Below are 21,456 nucleotides of genomic sequence, written 5' to 3' on the forward strand. Positions count from 1 at the left end.
CCAAAGTTTTTTTTTGTTTGACTGCTCCAAATGGCTTTCAGGATCTTAGTTCCCTAACAAGGGATCAAACCTGGGCTCTTGGCAGTGAAAGCCTGGAATCCTAACCACTGGACCACCAGGGAATTCCCCTTTACTCCAGAATTTTAAACAAATAATATTTTTTAGTGTCAGTTTGTTACTGACTTTGCTCAGAGAAAAAGAACCTATACTGACACCATGTAGAAAATGACTTCTTCCTTGTTTATCAAGAAAGTCTTTCAAAATAGCACATAAATTAGCTATTACACACTGTATATACAAAACTATGTGTTTATACATAGGCTTTTTTTCCCCCGTAGGGAAGCCAAAGCTTTCACCAAGCTTTCAAAGGCTGCTGTGACTTAAATGGGTTGAGAACCACTGCTTTAGATTATATATTCAATTCAAACAACTCTTTGCAGCCAGTCATTTCTTCATTAAGGAAAATTTTGAAGGATTTTAAAAAAATTGAATTCAACTTTGAAATTATTAACACACATCTTCACCAAGGGAAAATAACCACCTAAGGCCGGATTAAAGCACTTTGTTAGTAATTTTCACTGGCATTAATTTCACTTTTCTTTGGGTGAACAGTTATTTATAATGTACTTGGTGCCCTACTCTGTTGTAATCTTTAAAGCAAGAATCACATCGTAATCTCTAATTTTTCTATAGCCTAGTATCATCTGTTTCCTATCAACACTTTTTAAATGAAATTCATGCTGAATAATATCTTTTCTTGCATGAACTATAGAAAAAGACCTGTTTGGTTTGAAAATAGTCTGTGAGTTGGTGCAGTCTGTTTATTTTGGATATTCTGTTTGTTGAATTCCCTAAGATAAAAAGGAGCACTCAAATTTGCAATATTATGAGATAACCAGGTAGGCTAGAACTACAATATTGTTTGAAGTATTTAAGTTATATCATTCCAAATTGAATTCAACATTGAGTGGTCTTCTTTTCCTCCTACATAGATAGTATAATTTTGGTGATTGAAAAATAGGGTATGTTTTCAGAGCAGATCAGAGTGTGGGTAAGAGCTCGGAAAGGGGAGGCTGAAAAGAGAATGAATATAATGGAGGAGAAAGTGAGGACTAAATGCACCAAAATAATTCAACAAAGTATGAACTAATGAATAAAGAGCCATTGGAATGAAAAAGGTATTGAGAAACCAAAAGAAAAAAAATTCTAGCTATTTGAATTAGATATTGGAATAGGCAATTTCGGTTTTGAGTTATTGTTCTGAAATTGTTATCTTTTTTTTTTTTTTTTTGCGGTACGCGGGCCTCTCACTGTTGTGACCTCTCCCGATGCGGAACACAGACTCCGGATGCGCAGGCTTAGCGGCCATGGCTCATGGGCCTAGCCGCTCTGCGGCATGTGGGATCTTCCTGGATCGGGGCACGAACCCGTGTCCCCTGCATCGGCAGGCGGATTCTCAACCACTGAGCCATCAGGGAAGCCCTGAAATTGTTATCTTAATTTACACAGGTTAGCCTCATACTTAAAAGTAACAAAATCTCTATTGAAATAATGGTTCATTATTAGAGTCCAATAGGTAAATGATTTTGCTTTTCATAAGTATTTTGATGTGAATTTATAACCGTTCTTTAACTGCACACTGAGTTTGTAAAGCTAGTTTGAATGGGAAGTGATTGCATCCTAGGCAAGTCAGAATGTGATTACTGTTACTATAAAAGATTCCTTCTGTAGACTGAAATTTTGTGTTCCTCCAAAATTCATATGTGGAAAGCTAATCCCCAGTGTGATGGTATTTAGAGGTGGAGCCTTTGGGAAATGATTAGGTCATGAGGGCAGAAAACTCATGAATGGGATTAGTGTCCTTATTAAAGAGGAATAATATTCCCCAGAGGAATCTCTCACCACCACCCCCCACCCCGCCTTCTGCCATGTGAATACACAGGGAAAAACCTTCACCAGACATTGAATTTGCCAGCATCTTGATTTTGGATTTCCCAGTCTCTAGAACTGTGAGATATAAATTTCTGTTGTTTATAAGCCACCCAGTTTATGGTATTTTGTTATAGCAGTCTGAACAGATTAAGACAGTTCTCATGAAATACATGTCACTTAACTTTCCTACAATCCCATTCTTGTTGCAAGCAGCTGACAGGCAAATTTGATCAGATGTAGCGTAACCAATCAAATAAAGAAGGGGTTTTCAACAAAACACCTAGCATATTTGAAGAAGTAAATTGAAAAAGTTATGCTATCTAATAATCTTAGATACAAGAGAAAGCAAAAAGAAAGTGTGAAAGGACACTTAGGACAGGGGTTGGAATTTCCTCCCTATGGTTTCTCATATAATTTGTGAAGAAATAAGCACAGAGGTAACTGTTGGATTTGTTGTAATTATATTTAGGACAGCCAAGTTCTGACATGGAGCTGCACTAAATTCAAAGTTAATGTCATAAAAAGCAATGCTTCTCAAACTTTAACGTACATATCAATCACCTAGGGCTCCTTTAAAAAAGTACAGACTCTGATTATGTAAGTCTGGGGTGGGACCTAAGAGTTTGCATTTCCAACATGCTTTCATGTGATGGCCATGGTGCAAGGGAATAGAGCAATGCTGTGATGAGTCTTTTGAGTATCATGCCCTCAATAAATGGGGAACTTGAATGTTAGATGTTATCTCATCCTTAAAAACATTATCATATGCATAATATAAGATTTAGATCCGAGACTAACTGAAAAATTTCTCTTCAGCCATACATTTACTTCGGCGTCCCTTTAAGCTGTGCACAAATCTGAAGGAGCTGGGCACTGCTACTCTTAGACCTGGGCACGCAGACACCTTGCCTCAGCCCTGCGCCTCAGAGAGTCTTCCTCTTTGAAGTGACTTCTTTGAAATGTTCTAAGTCCTCTTTTGGTGCTGGCCCTGTTTCTCCCCTTGGAGAGCTGTCTGTCTCTCTGTGCACATGGAATTGACCAGATGTCCTGGAGCTCTTGTATGTATGGTGTCATCCTGGGGCTGTTTTCAGACCCCAGTTCTAGGAGAGGTGCCTGGTGAGCAGATTGCTGCTGCTGCTGGTTGGCAAGGTATTTCCTTTGCAGGATCATGTGAAATTGGGCTGTTGAAGTGATGCTGACATGCTGATTTGGGGTGATTCGCACTTATTTTGGATATAGGTCTAATTTAGGGCTCTAGGCTATCTAAGGTCCACTGCTCAGGCCATATGTGTGGGCCCAGGCATCCACTTTCACTGTCTATGTGCTAACCATGCTGCCACTTCTGCTGTATAACACCCAAGGGCTCCAGGGGTGGCATCAGGTGTCCTTACACTCCTTGCCACTGGCATTTAGGGCAGTTGCCCCATCCCCTTTGTAGGTTCTACACCATGGGTCAAGGAGTCCTTTGGGAGTGGCTGCATCTATCACTTCTGAGGGCTTTCTAGATGTTCTTCACCACAACAATGGACCCTTCTGATGGATGTGGTGATGCTCTCTTCTCCCTGGTTAGTGTGTTAAGCTCTCCCAGATGAGAAACAGACATTCCTTGCATGAATTTGACTATTTATTTTGTTATGCCTAAAATCCCCTTCCTGCTGGTGGTGATGTATGAGAGACAAGGTGCAGTCAGTGTTGAAAAAGTTCACATTCTAGGAATGCAATAATTATGGCCTAAAGAGTTCAAGGCAAGACATAGAATATGTGTTGTTCCATGTTATGCTATAACATTCTAAATGATAAATTTAACATGACCAGAAAACAAATTATTCACGTTTCCTGCACACTCTGGGTCAGGCTTGAATTTGTGGCTATTATCAAAGAAGTGCCATAACAGTCTTCGAGTGACTGGAAGCTAGTATTTACAAGTAGCACAATGGATGGCGCAAAATCAAGAGTAATGATGTGACTAACATGATACAGATGGTAGTAGAGTGTTGTAGAGGCTAGAAGATTCATATTATTTTAATACAAACATGTTACAAGCACCATGGTGTTATGAGAAATAATAGCATTACTATCGTTTCTTGTGCTGAAAGATATGAAATTGGCAAGAAATGGCTCATTTGATAATAAGGAAAAAAAAGAAATGACTCTTGAACCAAACAAGAAGAAATAGCACCTGGATACCAAGAAGAATCTTTACTTGCATCGAGTGGACAATAAATAATTTTGTTATTATTCTAAATCTTCATCAATATATCCCTGTACCTCAATGGACCTATGAATTATGTAATACTTTTTCTTTTTTTTTGGCCACACCATGCGGCTTGCAGGATCTTAGTTCCCCATCCGGGGATCGAAACTGTGCTGCCTGCAGTGGAAGTGTGGAGTCTTAACCACTGGACTGGCAGGGAAGTCCCTGTAATACATTTTTAATCGACTTATTTATATAGACAGGAACCCACAGGAAACATTTGCCCAGGGCCCTGCACACTCTAGAGTTAGCCCTGGAACTGGGATTTTGGTGTTAGTGAGTACCCTTGAGGAGATTTCTGAGATGGAGATTGTCATAGTAAAACATTTAGAAACATACCTGGAACTGACAAGGAAGAAGTCAATAGTCAAAGTATACAGGAAAAAGAGAGCTCGATACTTGTGCTTCCAGGTATTTCTCTGAGTTTCACTCACAAAGGCTTAAAGCCAAAAATTGGATTAAAAAGGGAAAGTTTTTCTTTGCATCTAATGTTGGGATTTCATTTATATGGGTCAGTTCCTAACTCAAATCCTCAGATCCTTTCTCTCACACTCAGAAAAATCAAAACTTCTTACTGTGGCCTGTGTGGTCTCCAACAGTCTGGTATCTCTTTTGGCACGTCACCTACAACACTGCCCACTTGCTCGTCCACTCTGGCCTCAGTGGCCCTCATACAGTTCTTCAGAGAAGTTTGTTCCTTCGTCAGAATTTGCACTTTCCTTTCCCTAGATATTTGCACAGGCCATGCTTTCACTTCACACATATTTCTACCCAAAAATGTTAGTTCTCAGAGAGATCTTCCTTGACTCTACTATTTTATTATTTATTTATTTATTTGTCTGGGCTGGGTCTTAGTTGAGGCACGCGAGATCTTTAGCTGCGGCATGTGGGATCTAATTCCCTGACCCAGGATCGAACCCAGGTCCCCTGCATTGGGTGCTTGGAGTCTTAACCACTGTACCACCAGGAAGTCCCAACTGTTATTATTTTAGAAACTCTCTCTCATGATATCTGCAGTCTGTTGTTTGTCCTACTAGAATGTGAGCTCCATTAAGGCAAGAAGTTTGCTTTATTCACTCATGTTTCCTGGGGTCTAGAACTGTGGCTGACACTCAATAAGTATTTGTTAAGTAAATAAAGAGTAAATAAATTGAGAAAAATTGGAAACATCCTAAATGTTATATTACAAAGGAATGATCAAATATAGTACCATTTAGTACTGTGTGCCCATGAAAAAGGATGAGGTTAAACTCTATATACTGAAAGAAAAGGCTTTGGGCATGTGTTGGTCAGTTAAAAAAGCAAGTTACAGAATATAATGCGTGTCTTGAAACAATTTGTGTAACACATGCAGTAAAAGAATGTAATGTATTTCTCATATATGTGCTTGTGCATGCATTAGAAAAAGATAGGAAGATTGTACATTAATAGTACATTTAGGGACTGGGATTGTGCAGGGTGGGTTTATATTTTTTACTATACATATTCATCTTTTGAAGTTTTGTAATCATACTTTTAAAATAATACATTTTAAGGTTTCTCTCATAAATTCTTAGTTTTAAGGCAAACAATTAAAAGAATATCATGAACAAAAATTATTGCCAAAGTAACAAGGAAAAAAATCGTAAAACAATAGTACTCTGCTCAGTGCCTCACATACAAAGGACTCAGTAAGTTTCAGCACATACACCAACACTCCTGTCAAAGAAGCTGGAGTTGGGAGAACCCCTTGTTCCCCTCAACATCTGCAAGATCTCTCTGCTACCACCCAGATCCTTGCTTCCTGAAGGAGGCTCACAGAGACTCAGAGATTAGAAATCAAAACTCTTAATTTTATAACTACAAGAGGTCATTTTTTAAAAGCACAACAACACATTTATCATTTGTTTTTAAGAAATTGTTTTTATTAATGATTTGTTTTTAATGAGGATAAAATAGGAGGATAGTCGATGTAAAAGCAGCCTATAACGTGTGAAAAACACAGAAAACAAGATTATTCTTGATGTAGTTGGAATCAGATTTTTCTTTCTATTAAGAAAAAAAAAAAGACCACTCTCTTTTCCCCTCCATCTCTCAGATCTGTGGTGCACTATTAGGTAGCCAGCCTAGTTCCTTTCCCTGTGTTAGCTTTCATTTTTGAAGCTCAAACCTGTCTAAACATCTCTGGTACCAATGATATGTGAAAGCATAAACTACAAAGAAGAGGTTACCATGGGGTTAAAATTTTAGATACTCTGAGATTCAAGAGAGAGTCACCTTTTATAATGTCATAGTATTTTAAGAGATTATAAAAAGGGCAGAAAGTGTGGAGGGTCCACTCTTGGTGGATATAAGAGCTATATAAGGGACAGAATCAGGTGAGAAAGCTCTGTTTGGGGCTGATGAAAAATGGAGAAGCTAGAGAAAGCTCCCAAACATTGAGTTTCATAGGAGTAATCTTTCTGCCTTTTGGAGCACAGCTGCCTGCTTAACTTGATCTCTAACTGCTCACTCACACTGTGTACTTGCTGACATTCTGTGGCCTGGCTACAGTTTGGAAGACTACTTTAAGAACAGTCTTAAAACTTCCCTCTGTAAATAAGTTCTTTTCGTATTTACGGTCAGGGAGGTAGCTTTGTCCACCTTTAAACGGAAAGAAAAGAAATGAAATCTCTTAAAGAAAAATGACCCTTTTAAGTATGTTTATGTAAGCATAGAAGTTTTTAAGAGGCATGGAATAAAAAATGGATCTGACTATTAAAACTACAGAAATAATCTCGAGAAATAGAAAGACAGGTGATTAGTCTTGTTCATTTGACCACTGCTAGTGTCAAACCAATGTTTTTAATATTAATGGCATTGAAAAATGTGAAATAGAGCTTTGAAGCATTGACTCTAAACTTAGTTCCACATCATTAAGGTGCATACGTCTCAGCCTGGAGCACATTTATTCATTTCATTTTGGTTTTGTGGCCAACCACTGCTTCAAATTGAATATCCAGTACATGATTTATGGCTGCCAAGGCACGTTCAGGAAGAAACCTGTATGAAAAAAAGATGAAAAAATTTCAATTTAAAATCTTTGACACCAGAGTTCTTTTTTGTTGTCAGTTAAAAATACCCTGAGAGTTACCTGGTTTGCATTTAGTTTTCTTCTGTTCTTTCTTCACATCTACCTCTCTCTTTTTTTGTGTGTATCTTTTAATACTCACAGTTCAAATATTATGCAAATATAAAGAAAGCACTGATATGTACCACTCTTCTCACCTTCTCATATTAGTAAACTATTATATGAAATCTTATGTGAGTAAAGACCTAAAACTGAAGATCTAGGCTTATTGCTGTAACTGTCAATGAATCCTGATGCTAAGAGTTCACAGAGCAACACCACCAGAATCCATTCCATCTGCCTCTCCACCTCTCCTTGAGTTTTTACTGAATATCTATTGATATTATGCCCTCTATAATAAGGTAGACTAAAGTACTTTAAAAACAGCTACTCCCGGGCTTCCCTGGTGGCGCAGTGGTTGAGAGTCCGCCTGCCGATGCAGGGTACACGGGTTAGTGCCCCAGTCCGGGAAGATCCCACATGCCGCAGAGCGGCTGGGACCGAGAGCCATGGCCACTGAGCCTGCGCGTCCGGAGCCTGTGCTCCGCAACGGAAGAGGCCACAACAGTGAGAGGCCCCCCGCATACCGCAAAAACAAACAAACAAACAAAACAAACAAACAAAAAAACCGGCTACTCCCTTTGAGGAGCTTATTGTTTAGCTAAGAGGCTAAACAACAGGCTCAGATGGTTTCACTGTTGAATTCTACAAAATGTTTAAGAAGGAAATAATACCCATTCAACACAAGTTATTCCAGAAAAGAGAAGAGGAGGGAATACTTTCCAACTCAGTTTATGAGGTAAGTGTTATCCTGACACAAAAATCAGACAATGACATTACAATGCAGGGTTGGTTTAATCTTTAAAACGAGTCAGTGTAATGCACCATATGAACAAACTAAAATAGAAAGACCATAATACCTTAACATATTCAGTAAAAGCATTTGACAAAATCTGTATCTACTCTTGATGAATATGCTCATCAAAGTAGTAATAGAAGGGAACTTCTTCAACCTGATAAAGAGAAAATGAAAAAAATCTACAGCTGATATCATTCTTAATTGTGAAAGACTGACTACTTTCCTCTGAGGATCAGAAACAACACTTGGATGTGTGTTTTCACCAATCCTCTCTGACATTGCATAGGAGGTTCTAGCCAGTGTGATAAGGCAAGAAATAAAAAACATATAGACTGGAAAAAAGCTAGTGGGAAGCAGCCGCATAGCACAGGGAGATCAGCTCGGTGCTTTGTGACCGCCTGGAGGGGTGGGATAGGGAGGGTGGGAGGGAGGGAGACGCAAGCGGGAAGAGATATGGGAATATATGTATATATATAACTGATTCATTTTGTTGTGAAGCTGAAACTAACATACCATTGTAAAGCAATTATACTCCAATAAAGATGTTAGAATGAAAAAAAAAAAAGAAGTAAAAGTATCTTTATTTGCAGGAAATATGATCATCTGTGTAAAAATGTCTGTTAGAATCTACAAAAAAGCTACTAGAAGTGAGTTTAGCAAGGTTGCTAAATACAGATCAAAGTGCAAAAATCAAATATATGCTAGCAACAAACAATGGGAAATAGAAAATTTAAAAAAATGCCATTTGCAATAGCATAAAAACCATGAAATACTTTGGGATAAACCTGACAAAAGGTGTGTAAGATTTGTACACTGAAAACTACAAAATACTGTGTAGACATATTGAGAAAGATGAAAAAATAAAAAGATACCTTGTGTTCTTTGTGCTCTTGGATTTGAAGACTCAATATTGTTAATATGTCTGCTCTCCCCCAATTGATCTATAGATTCAATGCAGTCTTAATCAAACCCCCAGCAGGCTTCTTTATAGACCCTTTATTTTTAGCTAGTTCACCATATTGCATTCTCTCTTTAAACTGTCTTTCCTTCAGTTAGAATAGTCTCTGGCAAAGACTGGCCAGAGGTAATAGATGGAGTAGAGAAAATGAATCATTCTCTTTTTATAGATTGAGTAAGGTAATAGTAGAGGAAACTTAACTCTTCTCCCCAGGCATGGAGAATTTCCATGGCAAATTTCACAACTGAAAAACTCTCCATAATGATAGCTCTATCAGTGTTGTAGTATTTTAGGTGTTTTGTGCTGTACTTACCTCTCTAGTGTTAGGAAGATATTGAGATATGATGGAACAAAAATCATTTTCTTATTGGTAAGTATTCCATCTATCAAGCTTCTTGCAACTTCATTTGTCTCCAATACAGGGAGTAGTCTGTGATTAAAAAAGAAAAGTTTGGTCCTTTTTGTTGTTTTTTATAATTAGCAAAAGCAGGAAAATTATCTTTTCACTAATTAGGATTTAAAAGCTTCCAGGGGCTTCCCTGGTGGCGCAGTGGTTAAGAATCCGCCTGCCAATGCAGGGGACACGGGTTTGAGCTCTGGTCCAGGAAGATCTCACATGCCATGGGGCAACTAAGCCCGTGCACCACAACTACTGAGTCTGCACTCTAGAGCCCACGAGCCACAACTACTGAGCCCGTGCACCACAACTATTGAGGCCCACAAGCCTAGAGCCTGTACTCTGCCACAAGAGAAACCACCACAATGAGAAGGCCGTGCACCACAATGAAGAGTAGCCCCTGCTCGCCGCTAGAGAAAGCCCCCACGCAGCAACGAAGACCCAACGGAGCCAAAAATAAAGAATAAATTAAATAAATAAATTTATTTAAAAAATAATAATAAAAAAATAAAAGCTTCCAGGATTCACTGCACAAATGCCACCTGCCTTCCCTCCCCCATGCCACATTGATGTTTTGTTATCACAGTCTACTACTTTCACATCCAGTAGGTGTGTTTCATGGCTCACTCAGTCAAAACATCAAAATGGTGGTGAGGAATTAGATAACAGAAGAGAAGAGGAGTCAGGCAAGGAAGAGTAGTGGGTAGGACTGATCAAAGGACAGAAAGGAAACATGTGGCATCTTTCTTCAGAAGAGAAATCTATAGCTAAGTACACTTGCTTTCTTCTTATGAGAAGAGAAATCTATAGCTAAGTACACTTGCTTTCTTCTTATGAGAAGAGAAATCTATAGCTAAGTACACTTGCTTTCTTGTGGAGGTATCCCACAAAGCTGGATTGTTTTGAGGGCATTTAGTACTTGAGATTCACTGCTGACTTGCCTATGCTGAAGTTTAATGAGAGTTCAAGACATGCATAGGGAGTATTACATTACAACTAGAGGTGTGACTTTGATTATACTGAAGACTGTATACATGGGTTCTTGAGAAGTATTCATAACCACAGGCCAGTATAGAATGCCCACTAATGCAAGATGATGACAGGAAATTAAAATGTAAATGGATTGAAAGTATTGCACCAAAGTTAAGTTGTCTAGGCATAGGCTGAATGGCTTAGTGAATACAAAGGTTGTGCGGAGGAGTTAAGTAAGTAGTGACTGTTATAACTTCCTTCCCTGAGATACATGTGATTTACTTCAGATTATTATGTGATTGAGGTTTCCATGACTTTGAGTGGCAAGCCAGCAGAGAGTAATACAAATCAATAGTTTTCTAAATTATTGGGTACTACCTCTTCCCTCCCTGATTTCCCCTACCTGGGTCTATCAACCCTGTCTCTAGCCAAGCCTCACATTAGTATATGGACATGTTAGCCTTTGTCAAGGAAGTTCAGAATCAGGTAGTCTGGGTGATACCAATTCCAAATTTTCAGCATTGCCTGGGTCAGTCCCCAGGGTCACCTCCAGGAACCCACATACCCGAGATCATATTAGCCTTACTCTTGTCATCTATTTTGCCTTCCCCTCTGGAAGAACTGGTACTCTGGGCTCACACTAAGCCTGAATGCTTACCAAGAGGATTTGTATTGGGCCCAGTTTCCTATTTCAGAAAACTGAGCCCAGAGTCCCAATTATATCACTGTATTTACTTACGTACAGTACCATGTACTTGTTAAGTACTTGTGTTCTAACACAGTTAAGGACTCAACTGCCAGGGAGTGGCTACAGCTCTGGAGATGACGCAGCTAATTCAGAGTTTCAGAGTCAGTAGCTTCAAACGAGGCTGAGCTTAAAAGGGAATTTGTTAGCTCCTTTGAATGACTATATTTAGGACTAATTCCTTTCCAATAATAAATTGGCTTCAGATTAGCAAGCTCAGTATATTTTGTTAACCTGTAGCAGAATGTTTATTAGAATCGAGGCAAATTGTGAAGCAGGTGTATTAATTTTAGGGTCCTTATCCTCACCTTTCCGCTTTATTCCTCTTTTCAGGGCCAATTTCTCCTCTCTTATCGTCTCAAATCCTCCTTTACCAGAAACAAAGTACTTGGTCAAGAAATTCACCTTGGACTTCCCTGGTGGTGCAGTGGTTAAGAATCTGCCTGCCAATGCTGGGGACACAGGTTCGAGCCCTGGTCCGCGAAGATCCCACATGCTGTGGAGCAGCTAAGCCCGTGTGCCACAACTACTGAGCCCTCGTGCCATAACTCCTGAAGCCCGTGTGCCTAGAACCCGTGCTCCGCAACAAGAGAAGCCACTGCAATGAGAAGCCCGCACACCACAAGCAAGAGTAGCCCCCGCTCGCCGCAACTAGAGAAAGCCCGCGCGCAGCAACGGAAGACCCAATGCAGCCAAAAATAAATAAATAAACTTAAAAAAAAAAAAAGTTCTCAGTTTAGGAAAAAAAAAAAAAGAAATTCACCTTGACTGAGGGGTTAAAGACTCAGCTTATTGCCGCTTCTAGGAATATTTGCTTTTTTTTTTTTTTTTTTGCGGTACACGGGCCTCTTACTGTTGTGGCCTCTCCCGTTGCGGAGCACAGACTCCGGATGCGCAGGCTCAGCGGCCATGGCTCACGGGCCCAGCCGCTCTGCGGCATGTGGGATCTTCCCGGACCGGGGCACGAACCCGGGGCCCCTGCATCGGCAGGCGGACTCTCAACCGCTGCGCCACCAGGGAATCTCGGAACATTTGTATTTTAAAGGAGGACAGGGTGGTAGCCATGATCAAATGCATGTGGTTATATTTACTATGTCAATGTTTTGCAAACCTGCCTCCAGAGTTACCTGGTTTCCTTGTAAACAAAGCAAAACATTCTTGGAGCTCGTTTCACTCTACTGAATCAGAATCTCTAAGAAAGAGCCTAAGAACATGTATTTTTTATATAAGCACAGTGATGACGCTTAGGATCAGGCAAGTTTGGAAGATGTTGGAGTACTTTGTGCTAGCTCTGTGGCCAGTGCTGTCGAATATGGAAACGGGGCATATACCTGTGCCTTTCCATACTCTATTGAGGAGGATGAACCGCGAGCGGGAGGGGGGAGGTGAGGTAACATTCGTTTTGGGGGTGTGGTTTCCAGGAGAGGACACTCTTGCCATCACCCCCGGGAAGACCTCTCCATCTGACCCACCCCCATTCTCACTCCCTCTTAACCCCTGCGTGTGTGTTGAGTCTTTCACCTGGACGCGAATAAATACCCAACGCCTGATTCATTGGCAGCTGATCACTTCTACTAGCCCCTAATGCATTTTTCCCCTTTGTTCATCTAATTTCAAAGCGAAAACATAAAGGCAATACAATAACATTAATAAGAAAAAATGTTTTTCCTTTTTCGTTTTTTTGTTTTCTATTTTCTCATTTGACCCACCTAAAAATTTCTCATGTAGGTTTCATACCAATTTCTCATGCCATATTTCCATCTTAACTTGATTTTGACCTTACCTTGTGCTTGGGTTTTTGGTGAACCCAGTATTCACAAAAACTGGGCAGAGACACGAGGTTTTGATACCAGTTTTTCCCAAGGCTTCAAATTCTGATGTCAGAGCTCGGTGGAAGCCAACAGCAGCAAATTTGCTGGAACTGTAAGAGAATTATCCACCCCTGTTAGCTAAGGGAAAGTGAAACATTCCTCAGCTTTCTGTGAGAGGAAAATGTTGATTTTGTTTGAGAACACATAAAAGCCAAACCCCCAAATCTTCCACTTGGTCATCTATTTTCATTTACATTTTCTTATCTGATTTCACTGAATTCTGAATTTACCGATTTTTTTAATTAGCGGTGATAAACAATAGAACAAATTTTAATAACTTTGGTTGACTTGCTTACTGCTCATTCTACCTATAAGGTTTTTCCATTCAATCTTTAAACTGTTTTCTAATCAGTTTTTACTGCTGTTTTTATTTTGAAAAATATGAATCAGGAAAATCATGTTTAGAAAAACTATGTAACTAATATCTGTATTAACAAACTTCTGTGGGACTCTACACATTTCTCTCTCTCTTGATACTTTCTCTTTTGAAATGCGGAGTTCACTTTGGCTTCTTAATTTCATTGTGAAGATCTGGAGTAAAAAGACTTCAGGTGATGTGGGTGTGTTAGTGTGTGCAACCTTCAACATATTACTTTGTCTTCTTCCTTTGATTTTCTGATCTTTAAAATGCTGGTGATAGGGACTTCCCTGGTGGTCCAGTGGTTAAGACTCTGCGCTTCCAATGCAGGGGGTGCAGGTTTGATCCTGAGTTGGGGAACTAAGATCCCACACGCCACACAGTGCAGCCAAAAAACAAAATAAAATTCATTTATAAAAAGATGCTGGTAATAAAATATAGAGCCATCTTGAGGATTAAATCAAATAGCATATGCATAATAACTTTATTACCTATAAGAAGGTATGTAATGTTAATTGTATTTTTGACTCAGATGACAAGAACCATAAAGTTAAAGGCTGGCTGCTCTCTTAAAGGAAAAGAAAAAAGGAAAACAATTGTTACATTGGGTTTCCCCATTTCTAAACATTAAAACAATATTAAATGTTTAATCTGTGAAATTCTGATTTGTGTTTTAAGATGCTAGAGGCAGCTTGAAACAACCATACGTATGTGCAAGGACACCTTAACCTACAGCGAAAATTAACTACATCTGTGACTACATTTGGTGTCAGAAATAATTTGGTCCGTGACCAAATTCAACCTTGAACATGGATGTGTAGGTAAGTAATAAACCAACTAACTATCCACCCCCATCCCCACCCACTGATACACATGTATTGGCTGTTACAAAAAGAATTGGCCAAAATGTTAACAAATTAAATTTTTCTATGAGGTTGATATAAGACCAGAATAAGGAAATGAGATGCCATTGAAGGAGTGTATGAAGAAAAGATATTTTGCAAATAGTGTGTCTTTAGGGAGTTCCCACTTTCGTTTCTTTATGTCCTTGGTAGAGCATGGAATATGCTATCTGCATCTTTTAATACGGTAAAGGCTTTCTCTCAATCCCTCTCTCTCTCTCTCTCTCTCTCTCTCTCTCTCTGTCACACACACACACACACACACACACACACAATCTTTCATGGCACAAGCACACTGAAAAATGTTTTGATCCAGGAGCCACTCTGTTTAGCTTATCTTGGGCATGCAGGCCATGGCGTAGATTTGTGTTCATTTGGACTTCCTTATATTTTGCTTCTTAGTCTGTGAGTTCCTTCTTTTTTTTTTTTGTTTTTATTTTTGTTTTTTAGTTCCTTATTTCCTTTATGAGCATCTACTCATTCCAGGATACAATGGAAACATGCTTGGCATTACTGTTTTCTTTCATTGCTCTGTGGAGGAGTTTTCAGAAATCTAAAAATATTTTAAATGATTTTTCATTTAAAACCAGTTTCCTTGTTTTAGGAGAAGTCATTTTTAAGAGTTTATTCTAAACTACTGTATACATTCTGTAAATCCAAATTATCTGCTATGAGACTTTTTATAGCTTTTATTTTTTGCAAGGCATTTGACTTTTTGTTCTAAGAAGATTCAAAAATGAAGAAAACACAATTCTAGCTCTCCAGAAATAAATAAATAAAATAAAGAAAAATAAAACAAATTACCTGTTATGAGGACTGGAATCTGAGGTCTAATAAAACCTTAAAAGTGTAAAAATATATAGCACTACTAGAAAGTAATACTTACCAATATGGAATAATATAAGGAATCACTCCGTGGCCGCATAGTGAAGCCACTGTGACAATGTGGCCATGGTTTCTCTGCATCATCGCTGGAAGAAGTGCCTTTGTGATCTTCAGGATCATTGTGGAACCAAAAGAAACAAAGACACAGGTGTTAAGTTTCCAAATTAGGTAGTTTTATTCTATTTATTTTATTTTATTTTTGCGGTACGCGGGCCTCTCACTGTTGTGGCCTCTCCCGTTGCGGAGGACAGGCTGCGGATGCGCAGGCTCAGCAGCCATGGCTCACGAGCCCAGCCGCTCCGCGGAATGTGGGATCTTCCCGAACCAGGGCACGAACCCGTGTCCCCTGCATCGGCAGGCGGACTCTCAACCACTGCACCACCAGGGAAGTCCGGTAGTTTTACTTTTAAGACAAAATGTCATTTAAGACAACTTTTTCGATGAAATGAAATACGTGCCAAGATTCCATGATTACTTCTCCACCGATGACAGAAATGAAAAAAAGATTAAAACAATTGGTTTGAGCTGGCATCGAGTGCTGTGCACTGCATACCACATGCCAAGAACTCATCTTAAAATCCCTCTTCTTCCCTTCAGAGGGAATCAAAAATCACTTTTATGGATCCAACATCTAAACAATATTATTAAGGGAAAAATTCAGAGTTTTCAGAGCTGAGAAAATTCTGTATGGTAATCTGGTATCATGTACTTTTTTGTTTGTTTGTTTGGGGCTTTATCTTGCTAATGAGAAGAGTTAAAATCTTGTGTACCTATATCAAGTTGAGCAGAAAAAGCTGAGTCCTGTACTGACCCATGGTCATTATGTACCATGATTAGGGAGATTAGTATCTCCCTATTTGTAATACTGTGCATTATATGTTGATGTTACAGGAAACAAAAAGTCTTTCTTTACCTCCAAAAAGCTTTACTGTTTGGTGAGAAATATCAATACTATTTTATAAATGCACCCTATGGACCCTGTGCAAATTCATAGAGCCAGAATTGCCAAACCAAGCCACCCCCAAATTCCTGGCCCACAGAAACTGTGAGAGGAATATGAACATTTATTCTGGCTTTAATCCACTAAGTTTTGATATAATTGTTATGCAGCTGTAGACAACGAATACATGGGGTCTCTAAGTAGTTTGGTGGGCATAATAATTAATTCTCATTAGCATGTGTGAGGGGCTTGGGAAAATGGGGGAATACATCTCATTTTTTCTTCTCTCTTCCAGAATCCAGATCTGTCCTATGTTCTACACTAATATTGAGGCACTGGAAGATTAATTCATATAAATGCTCTCTACAAAGACATATTTCAGTCTCTCACAAAACCAAACAATTATAAGAGGTCTGTAGAGCCTTAACTCTAAGCTCCAGCCTGACCTAGAGCTTTGCTCAGAGTTCCAGCCAGAAGAACCCCCAACCCCTATATAACCCAAGTAGTGAGTTCTTTGTCCTTTCTGTTCTAAAATTCCATGACATGAGGTCACAAGTGAATGTATACTGTATGTATTTTCTCTAAAGCACTGAAAAGGTGTATACTGACAATCCTTAGGAAAGCTCCATGAATATTTTTTGAGTGCCCAGTACATGCCAGGATTTGTGTTAGGTACTGGTGGATAAGGCAGACTAACTAGCCTACATTCTGGTGAGTCACGTCCCCTTGAAATCTGTGCCCTTCTGTCAGAGACACGAATATTGGATGATTGTTGTTTTAAGGCAAAGATATGGAGTTTCCCATCCAGAAGGATGTGAACTCAATTATGAACTTCATGTACCTTAAGAGGAATTGTCAAACATACACAAACTAGGAATATTTCTGATTCACGCTCACCCAAAAATGTCCTAGGATGTTGACCTCAAAAGTTTTGGTAATCTCTTCATCCTTTGTACTAAGAAGGTCAGCTGGATATATTGCCCCAGCATTATTCACCACGATAGTTACATCACCCACCTCTTTCTTTACCTGTTGAAATAGAAAGAACACGTTCATTGGGTGTAGTATCGAAACTTAAAGTTTTGGGGCTGATATCATCCAGGGATTAGATTCTTTATTCTGTTTGATGAGATCTCTCATAGTTCAGGCAGGAAAGAGCTTTAGTCCAAAGAGTGCTTGCCAAGAAGACACTGTCATAAAGCTGGGGTAAACTGTTTTTTTTAACAGCTAAATTTCAGTACCCAGTACATCATAGATATTTTTTGAAACTTACCAATAAAATGAAATTAATATTTGTGTTGATTGATATATCTGTTCTAACCAAATATTTTAAAAGTGCTAATTGAGTAATCCTGTTTTCACTACCTACTAGCTACATGACCTTAGTCTGACATATCAGTTCTTACCAAATATTTTTAAAGTACTAATTGAGTAATCCTGGCTCTGCCACCTACTAGCTACATGACCTGGTCTGGCTTATACCCTCTGAATCTGTTTGCTCACCTGTCAAGTGAGGTTAAGAGGGTTATTGTAGGGATTAAATCAAAGGGTACAACCATTTTCAGAGTGCTTTGTCCATTGTATTTGATATTTACCTTTAAAAATTGTTATAATAATTATTAATATTATATTTTCTATAGAAGATTAGATTGGCACCAACATAAATAAAATCTCAAAGAGGAAATATTTAAAGGAAGAAATAAAGGAATTACTGCAAAAGTAATAGGACTAAAATGAAAGTAGAAAGTTATCCTTTTCCCTGATGATAAATCTTTTCTCTGTCACTCTGTGCAGCTGCTCAAACTTCTAACCAGAATGAAATCGATTAATTAATCGATTAATTAATTAATTAATTAATTAATAGGCAGAGTTGAGTGGATTATGTGGAAGGAAAAGTTTATGTCCTTCCTTGTTCACACAACTACCTCAGTTAGCAGAGGCTAAAAAAAAAAAACAAATCTAATTTAAATTAGGCAGTCACAAAGAACCTTTTCATATTCCATGTAAGGGGACACAAAATTATGGGAAGAAATTTGTATTCTGAAGTCTCACCTGGTTTACAGAGTCATAAATCTCTTCTCTGTTACTGCAGTCTACCACAAACACATGTGTAATGGCCCCTAGTTTTCTGCATTCAGCTGCAGTTTCCTCAACGCCATGCTGTAATTGGAAAAAAGCAAATTCCAAAAGATGTAGGTCAGTGAGGGGACAAGAGTGAGGGAGAAAGCATTGGAGAAGAAATTTTTTTTAAGATTAAAATTCACGTCCAAAATGTCCCACTTGTTTGTAAGCAAATTTCCTGAGAGGCACCACTTGCCTAACTCACAGAGATTATACCTGGCTTTTCTGCCAGGGAAGGCTCATGTAAGTCTCACGAGTTTTCACTTGTTTTGCTACATTCTCATAGCTTAAAGAACATGCTTGAAAGATGTTGCTCTTTGTGGTATCATGAAAGGAGATGTTTGAGTATGGAGAAGAATACTCAACAATATACTTAACATATGTTTGTTGAGCACCAACTATGTAATAGGCAGTAAAGCACCTAGCAGATTGTAAAAATTTTAGGATTGCGTGCATCTGAGAGAAGGCACGAAGAAATTCTGTCACATATTCTTCTTTTTTATTTGGTTTTTGTCTTGCCAGACCTTTAAAAAATACATTCCTAGCTCAACAGTCTGCTCTGGGGCCAGGTTTGGTTCATTGGCTGTAGTTTGCTAACCCCTGTTCTTGCCTATCCTGTGAGGTATTGGGTTGGCCAAAAAGTTCGTTCGGGTTTTTCTGTAAGATGTTCTTTCTGTTACAGAACATCGTACAGAAAAACCCGAACGAACTTTTTGGCCAACCCAATATTATCCCCATTTCAGATAAGGAAACTGAGGCTGAGAGAAATTTGTCTGCTCAATTTAAACAGTTTGGAAGTACCCTGGTTCCTGAGTCTATGTTATCAAACTTGCATATCATGGCATAAAAATCACTGCTAAGGTCTCAGTTATGTTCCCTTCATCAAACCATCCTGGTGGGGACTTCCCTGGTGGTCCAGTGGTAAAGAATCTGCCTTCCAATGCAGGGGACGCGGGTTCAATCCCTGGTCAGGGAACTAGGATCCCACATGCCGAGGGGCAACTGAGCTCTTGCGCTACAACTAGTGAGCTCGTGCTCCTTTACTAGAGAAACTGCGTGCAAACTACAGAGTCCACGTGCCCTGGAACCCATGTGCCACAACTATAGAGCCCATGAGCGCTGGAGCCTGCGCACCACAACTAGAGAGAAGCCCTCACGCAGGAATGAAAGGTCCCACATGCTTCAATGAAGATCCCATGCCACAACTAAGACCCTGGACAGCCAAAAATAAATAAATAAATAAAAAATAAAGCTTAAAAAAAAAAAGCTATTGGGTGCCATGACCATAGTCCTCTTCCAACTCGCTCTCCGCAACTAGATGTGATGGGTAATATGGCACTTGTACTTTAAACAACAACTACTACAAAAAACCCATCCTGATGCATATGTAGAGTAAGGCTCCAGGGAATTTAGTTACCAAACTTCGAGAAAGACAAATACAAATATAAGCAAATGTTAAGTCAAATAAGTTCGGGCCTCTCACTGTTGTGGCTTCTCCCGTTGCCGAGCACAGGCTCCAGACGCGCAGGCTCAGCGGCCATGGCTCACGGGCCCAGCCGCTCTGCGGCATGTGGGATCTTCCCGGACTGGGGCACGAACCCGTGTCCCCTGCATCGGCAGGCAGACTCTCAACCACTGCGCCACCAGGGGAGCCCCAAGTCAAATAAGTTTTTAAACACCTGTCTCACTTGTAACTTTAAAAGGTGGGTAAATGAATCCAGTACCTTATTAATATCCCACAGAACCAGTCTGCTCTTCCGTTTTGCAAATTCATAGGCAGTATGCCTTCCTATTCCATGCCCAGCTCCTGTAATGAGAACAATCTCTCCAGCCACAGATTTTCTCCTCTGGGGAATGAAAACCTTCACCAAGGATTCTAAGTAGGAGTAGATGATGATGATCAGAAGCAGGAGGAGATCCAAGATAATATTCATGGCTCTGCTCTGTACTCTTCTCCTCTGGTTCAGTCCCTGTCTAGTCCCAGCAAAGAGCCACCCTCTTCAGAGAGCTCCAGGGAAGAGCTGTGTTCCAGGTGTTGATGGGACTGGCAGAGGTAAGCTAGATTTGCAGGCAGGCTTTGTCCATGTGTTCTAATGCGTTAGATGCACTTTGAGCTTTTGAAGTGGTATCAATTGCTAGTAAAAACTTGGCACGGGGACAAGGGAACTCAAGAGAAAGTCCTCTCTGGATTTTCTTTTTGGTTGTTGTTGTTTAATACTATATTTTACTAGTTTTCAAGCACTGATTTGACATCTATATACCTTGATTTAAAAGTTGATATTTTATTTTGTATTCAGCTCATACTCAATTAAGTTTAAAATGAATGCAAGCATAGTATAGGGCATAAGTTATTTAAAAGTAAACCATTTATCATTGGAGTGAAATCAGGTCATGGGATTTATGGTAGCTAACAGTTCAATGAAATGGTGCCCTCTTATTGTATCTATCATTCCATTTCTCTACATTTGTACCTCCATCGTCCATGCCTATTCCCATGTGCTAATTGCTATTACATTCCACAGTAAAGGCATAGTTTTAAAGTTCCTCTACTTTCAGGAGGCACACTTTTCTTGCAGTTCAGTTTCTGAAGAAAAATGATCAATATTGGGGCTTCCCTGGTGGCACAGTGGTTAAGAATCCGCCTGCCAATGCAGGGGACACGGGTTCGAGCCCTGGTTTGGGAAGATCCCACATGCTGCGGAGCAACGAAGCCCATGCGCCACAACTACTGAAGCCCGCGCACCTAGAGCCAGTGCTCCACGACAACAGAAACCACCGCAATGAGAGGCCTGCACACCGCAACGAAGAGTAGCCCTGCTCTCCGCAACAAGAGAAAAACCCACATGCAGCAACAAAGACCCAACACAGCCAAAAATAAAGTAAAATAAATTTATTAAAAAAAATCAATATTTATTACTGTAGTGAAATCAATACTCTGATTTATTTGCCCAAAGTTAATTAGGACCAATTCTTTTTATTCTGCTAATAAAAAAACTCACTTTTTTAAATTCAGGAGAAACATTAGCACCTTTCTTTTATCATTCTTAAGCAGCTCTCTGGCATAATATGGACTCACTTTCTGAGAAGCAGTTCTGTTCTATGTTTCACCATGGCAACTGAAAAAAAGATGCACAACCTAAAAAATGAGAATTATGTTTTATTTGGTGGCCTGAG

General features: G+C 39.4%; 1 protein-coding gene across 1 annotated transcript; it reads right to left on the bottom strand.

Moving 5' to 3' along the window:
• Positions 1-6,077: 6,077 nt before the first annotated feature.
• On the bottom strand, positions 6,078-20,358 carry HSD17B13 (hydroxysteroid 17-beta dehydrogenase 13). Its single transcript, XM_082838958.1, has 7 exons — positions 20,007-20,358; positions 18,214-18,321; positions 17,059-17,190; positions 15,223-15,329; positions 12,989-13,126; positions 9,405-9,521; positions 6,078-7,207 (listed from the first exon to the last, which is right to left on the bottom strand). Exons 1-7 carry the CDS (start codon positions 20,214-20,216, stop codon positions 7,117-7,119), a joined length of 903 nt encoding a protein of 300 aa, XP_082695084.1. The 5' UTR covers positions 20,217-20,358; the 3' UTR covers positions 6,078-7,116.
• Between the last annotated feature and the right edge of the window lie 1,098 nt (positions 20,359-21,456).

This window comes from Leucopleurus acutus, assembly GCF_964270905.1.
Source record: "Leucopleurus acutus genome assembly, chromosome: 4".
Taxonomy (NCBI): Eukaryota; Metazoa; Chordata; class Mammalia; order Artiodactyla; family Delphinidae; genus Leucopleurus; species Leucopleurus acutus.

Bases quoted from the DNA above. Each gene is read 5' to 3' on its own strand.
- HSD17B13 (XM_082838958.1), bottom strand. From the start codon at position 20,216: ATGAATATTATCTTGGATCTCCTCCTGCTTCTGATCATCATCATCTAC. The intron at 18,322-20,006 runs GTACTGGATTCA...TTCCAATTACAG, and splicing joins TTCTGTGGGATATTAATAAG to CATGGCGTTGAGGAAACTGC. The intron at 15,330-17,058 runs GTGAGCGTGAAT...ATGATCCTGAAG, and splicing joins ACATCCTAGGACATTTTTGG to ATCACAAAGGCACTTCTTCC.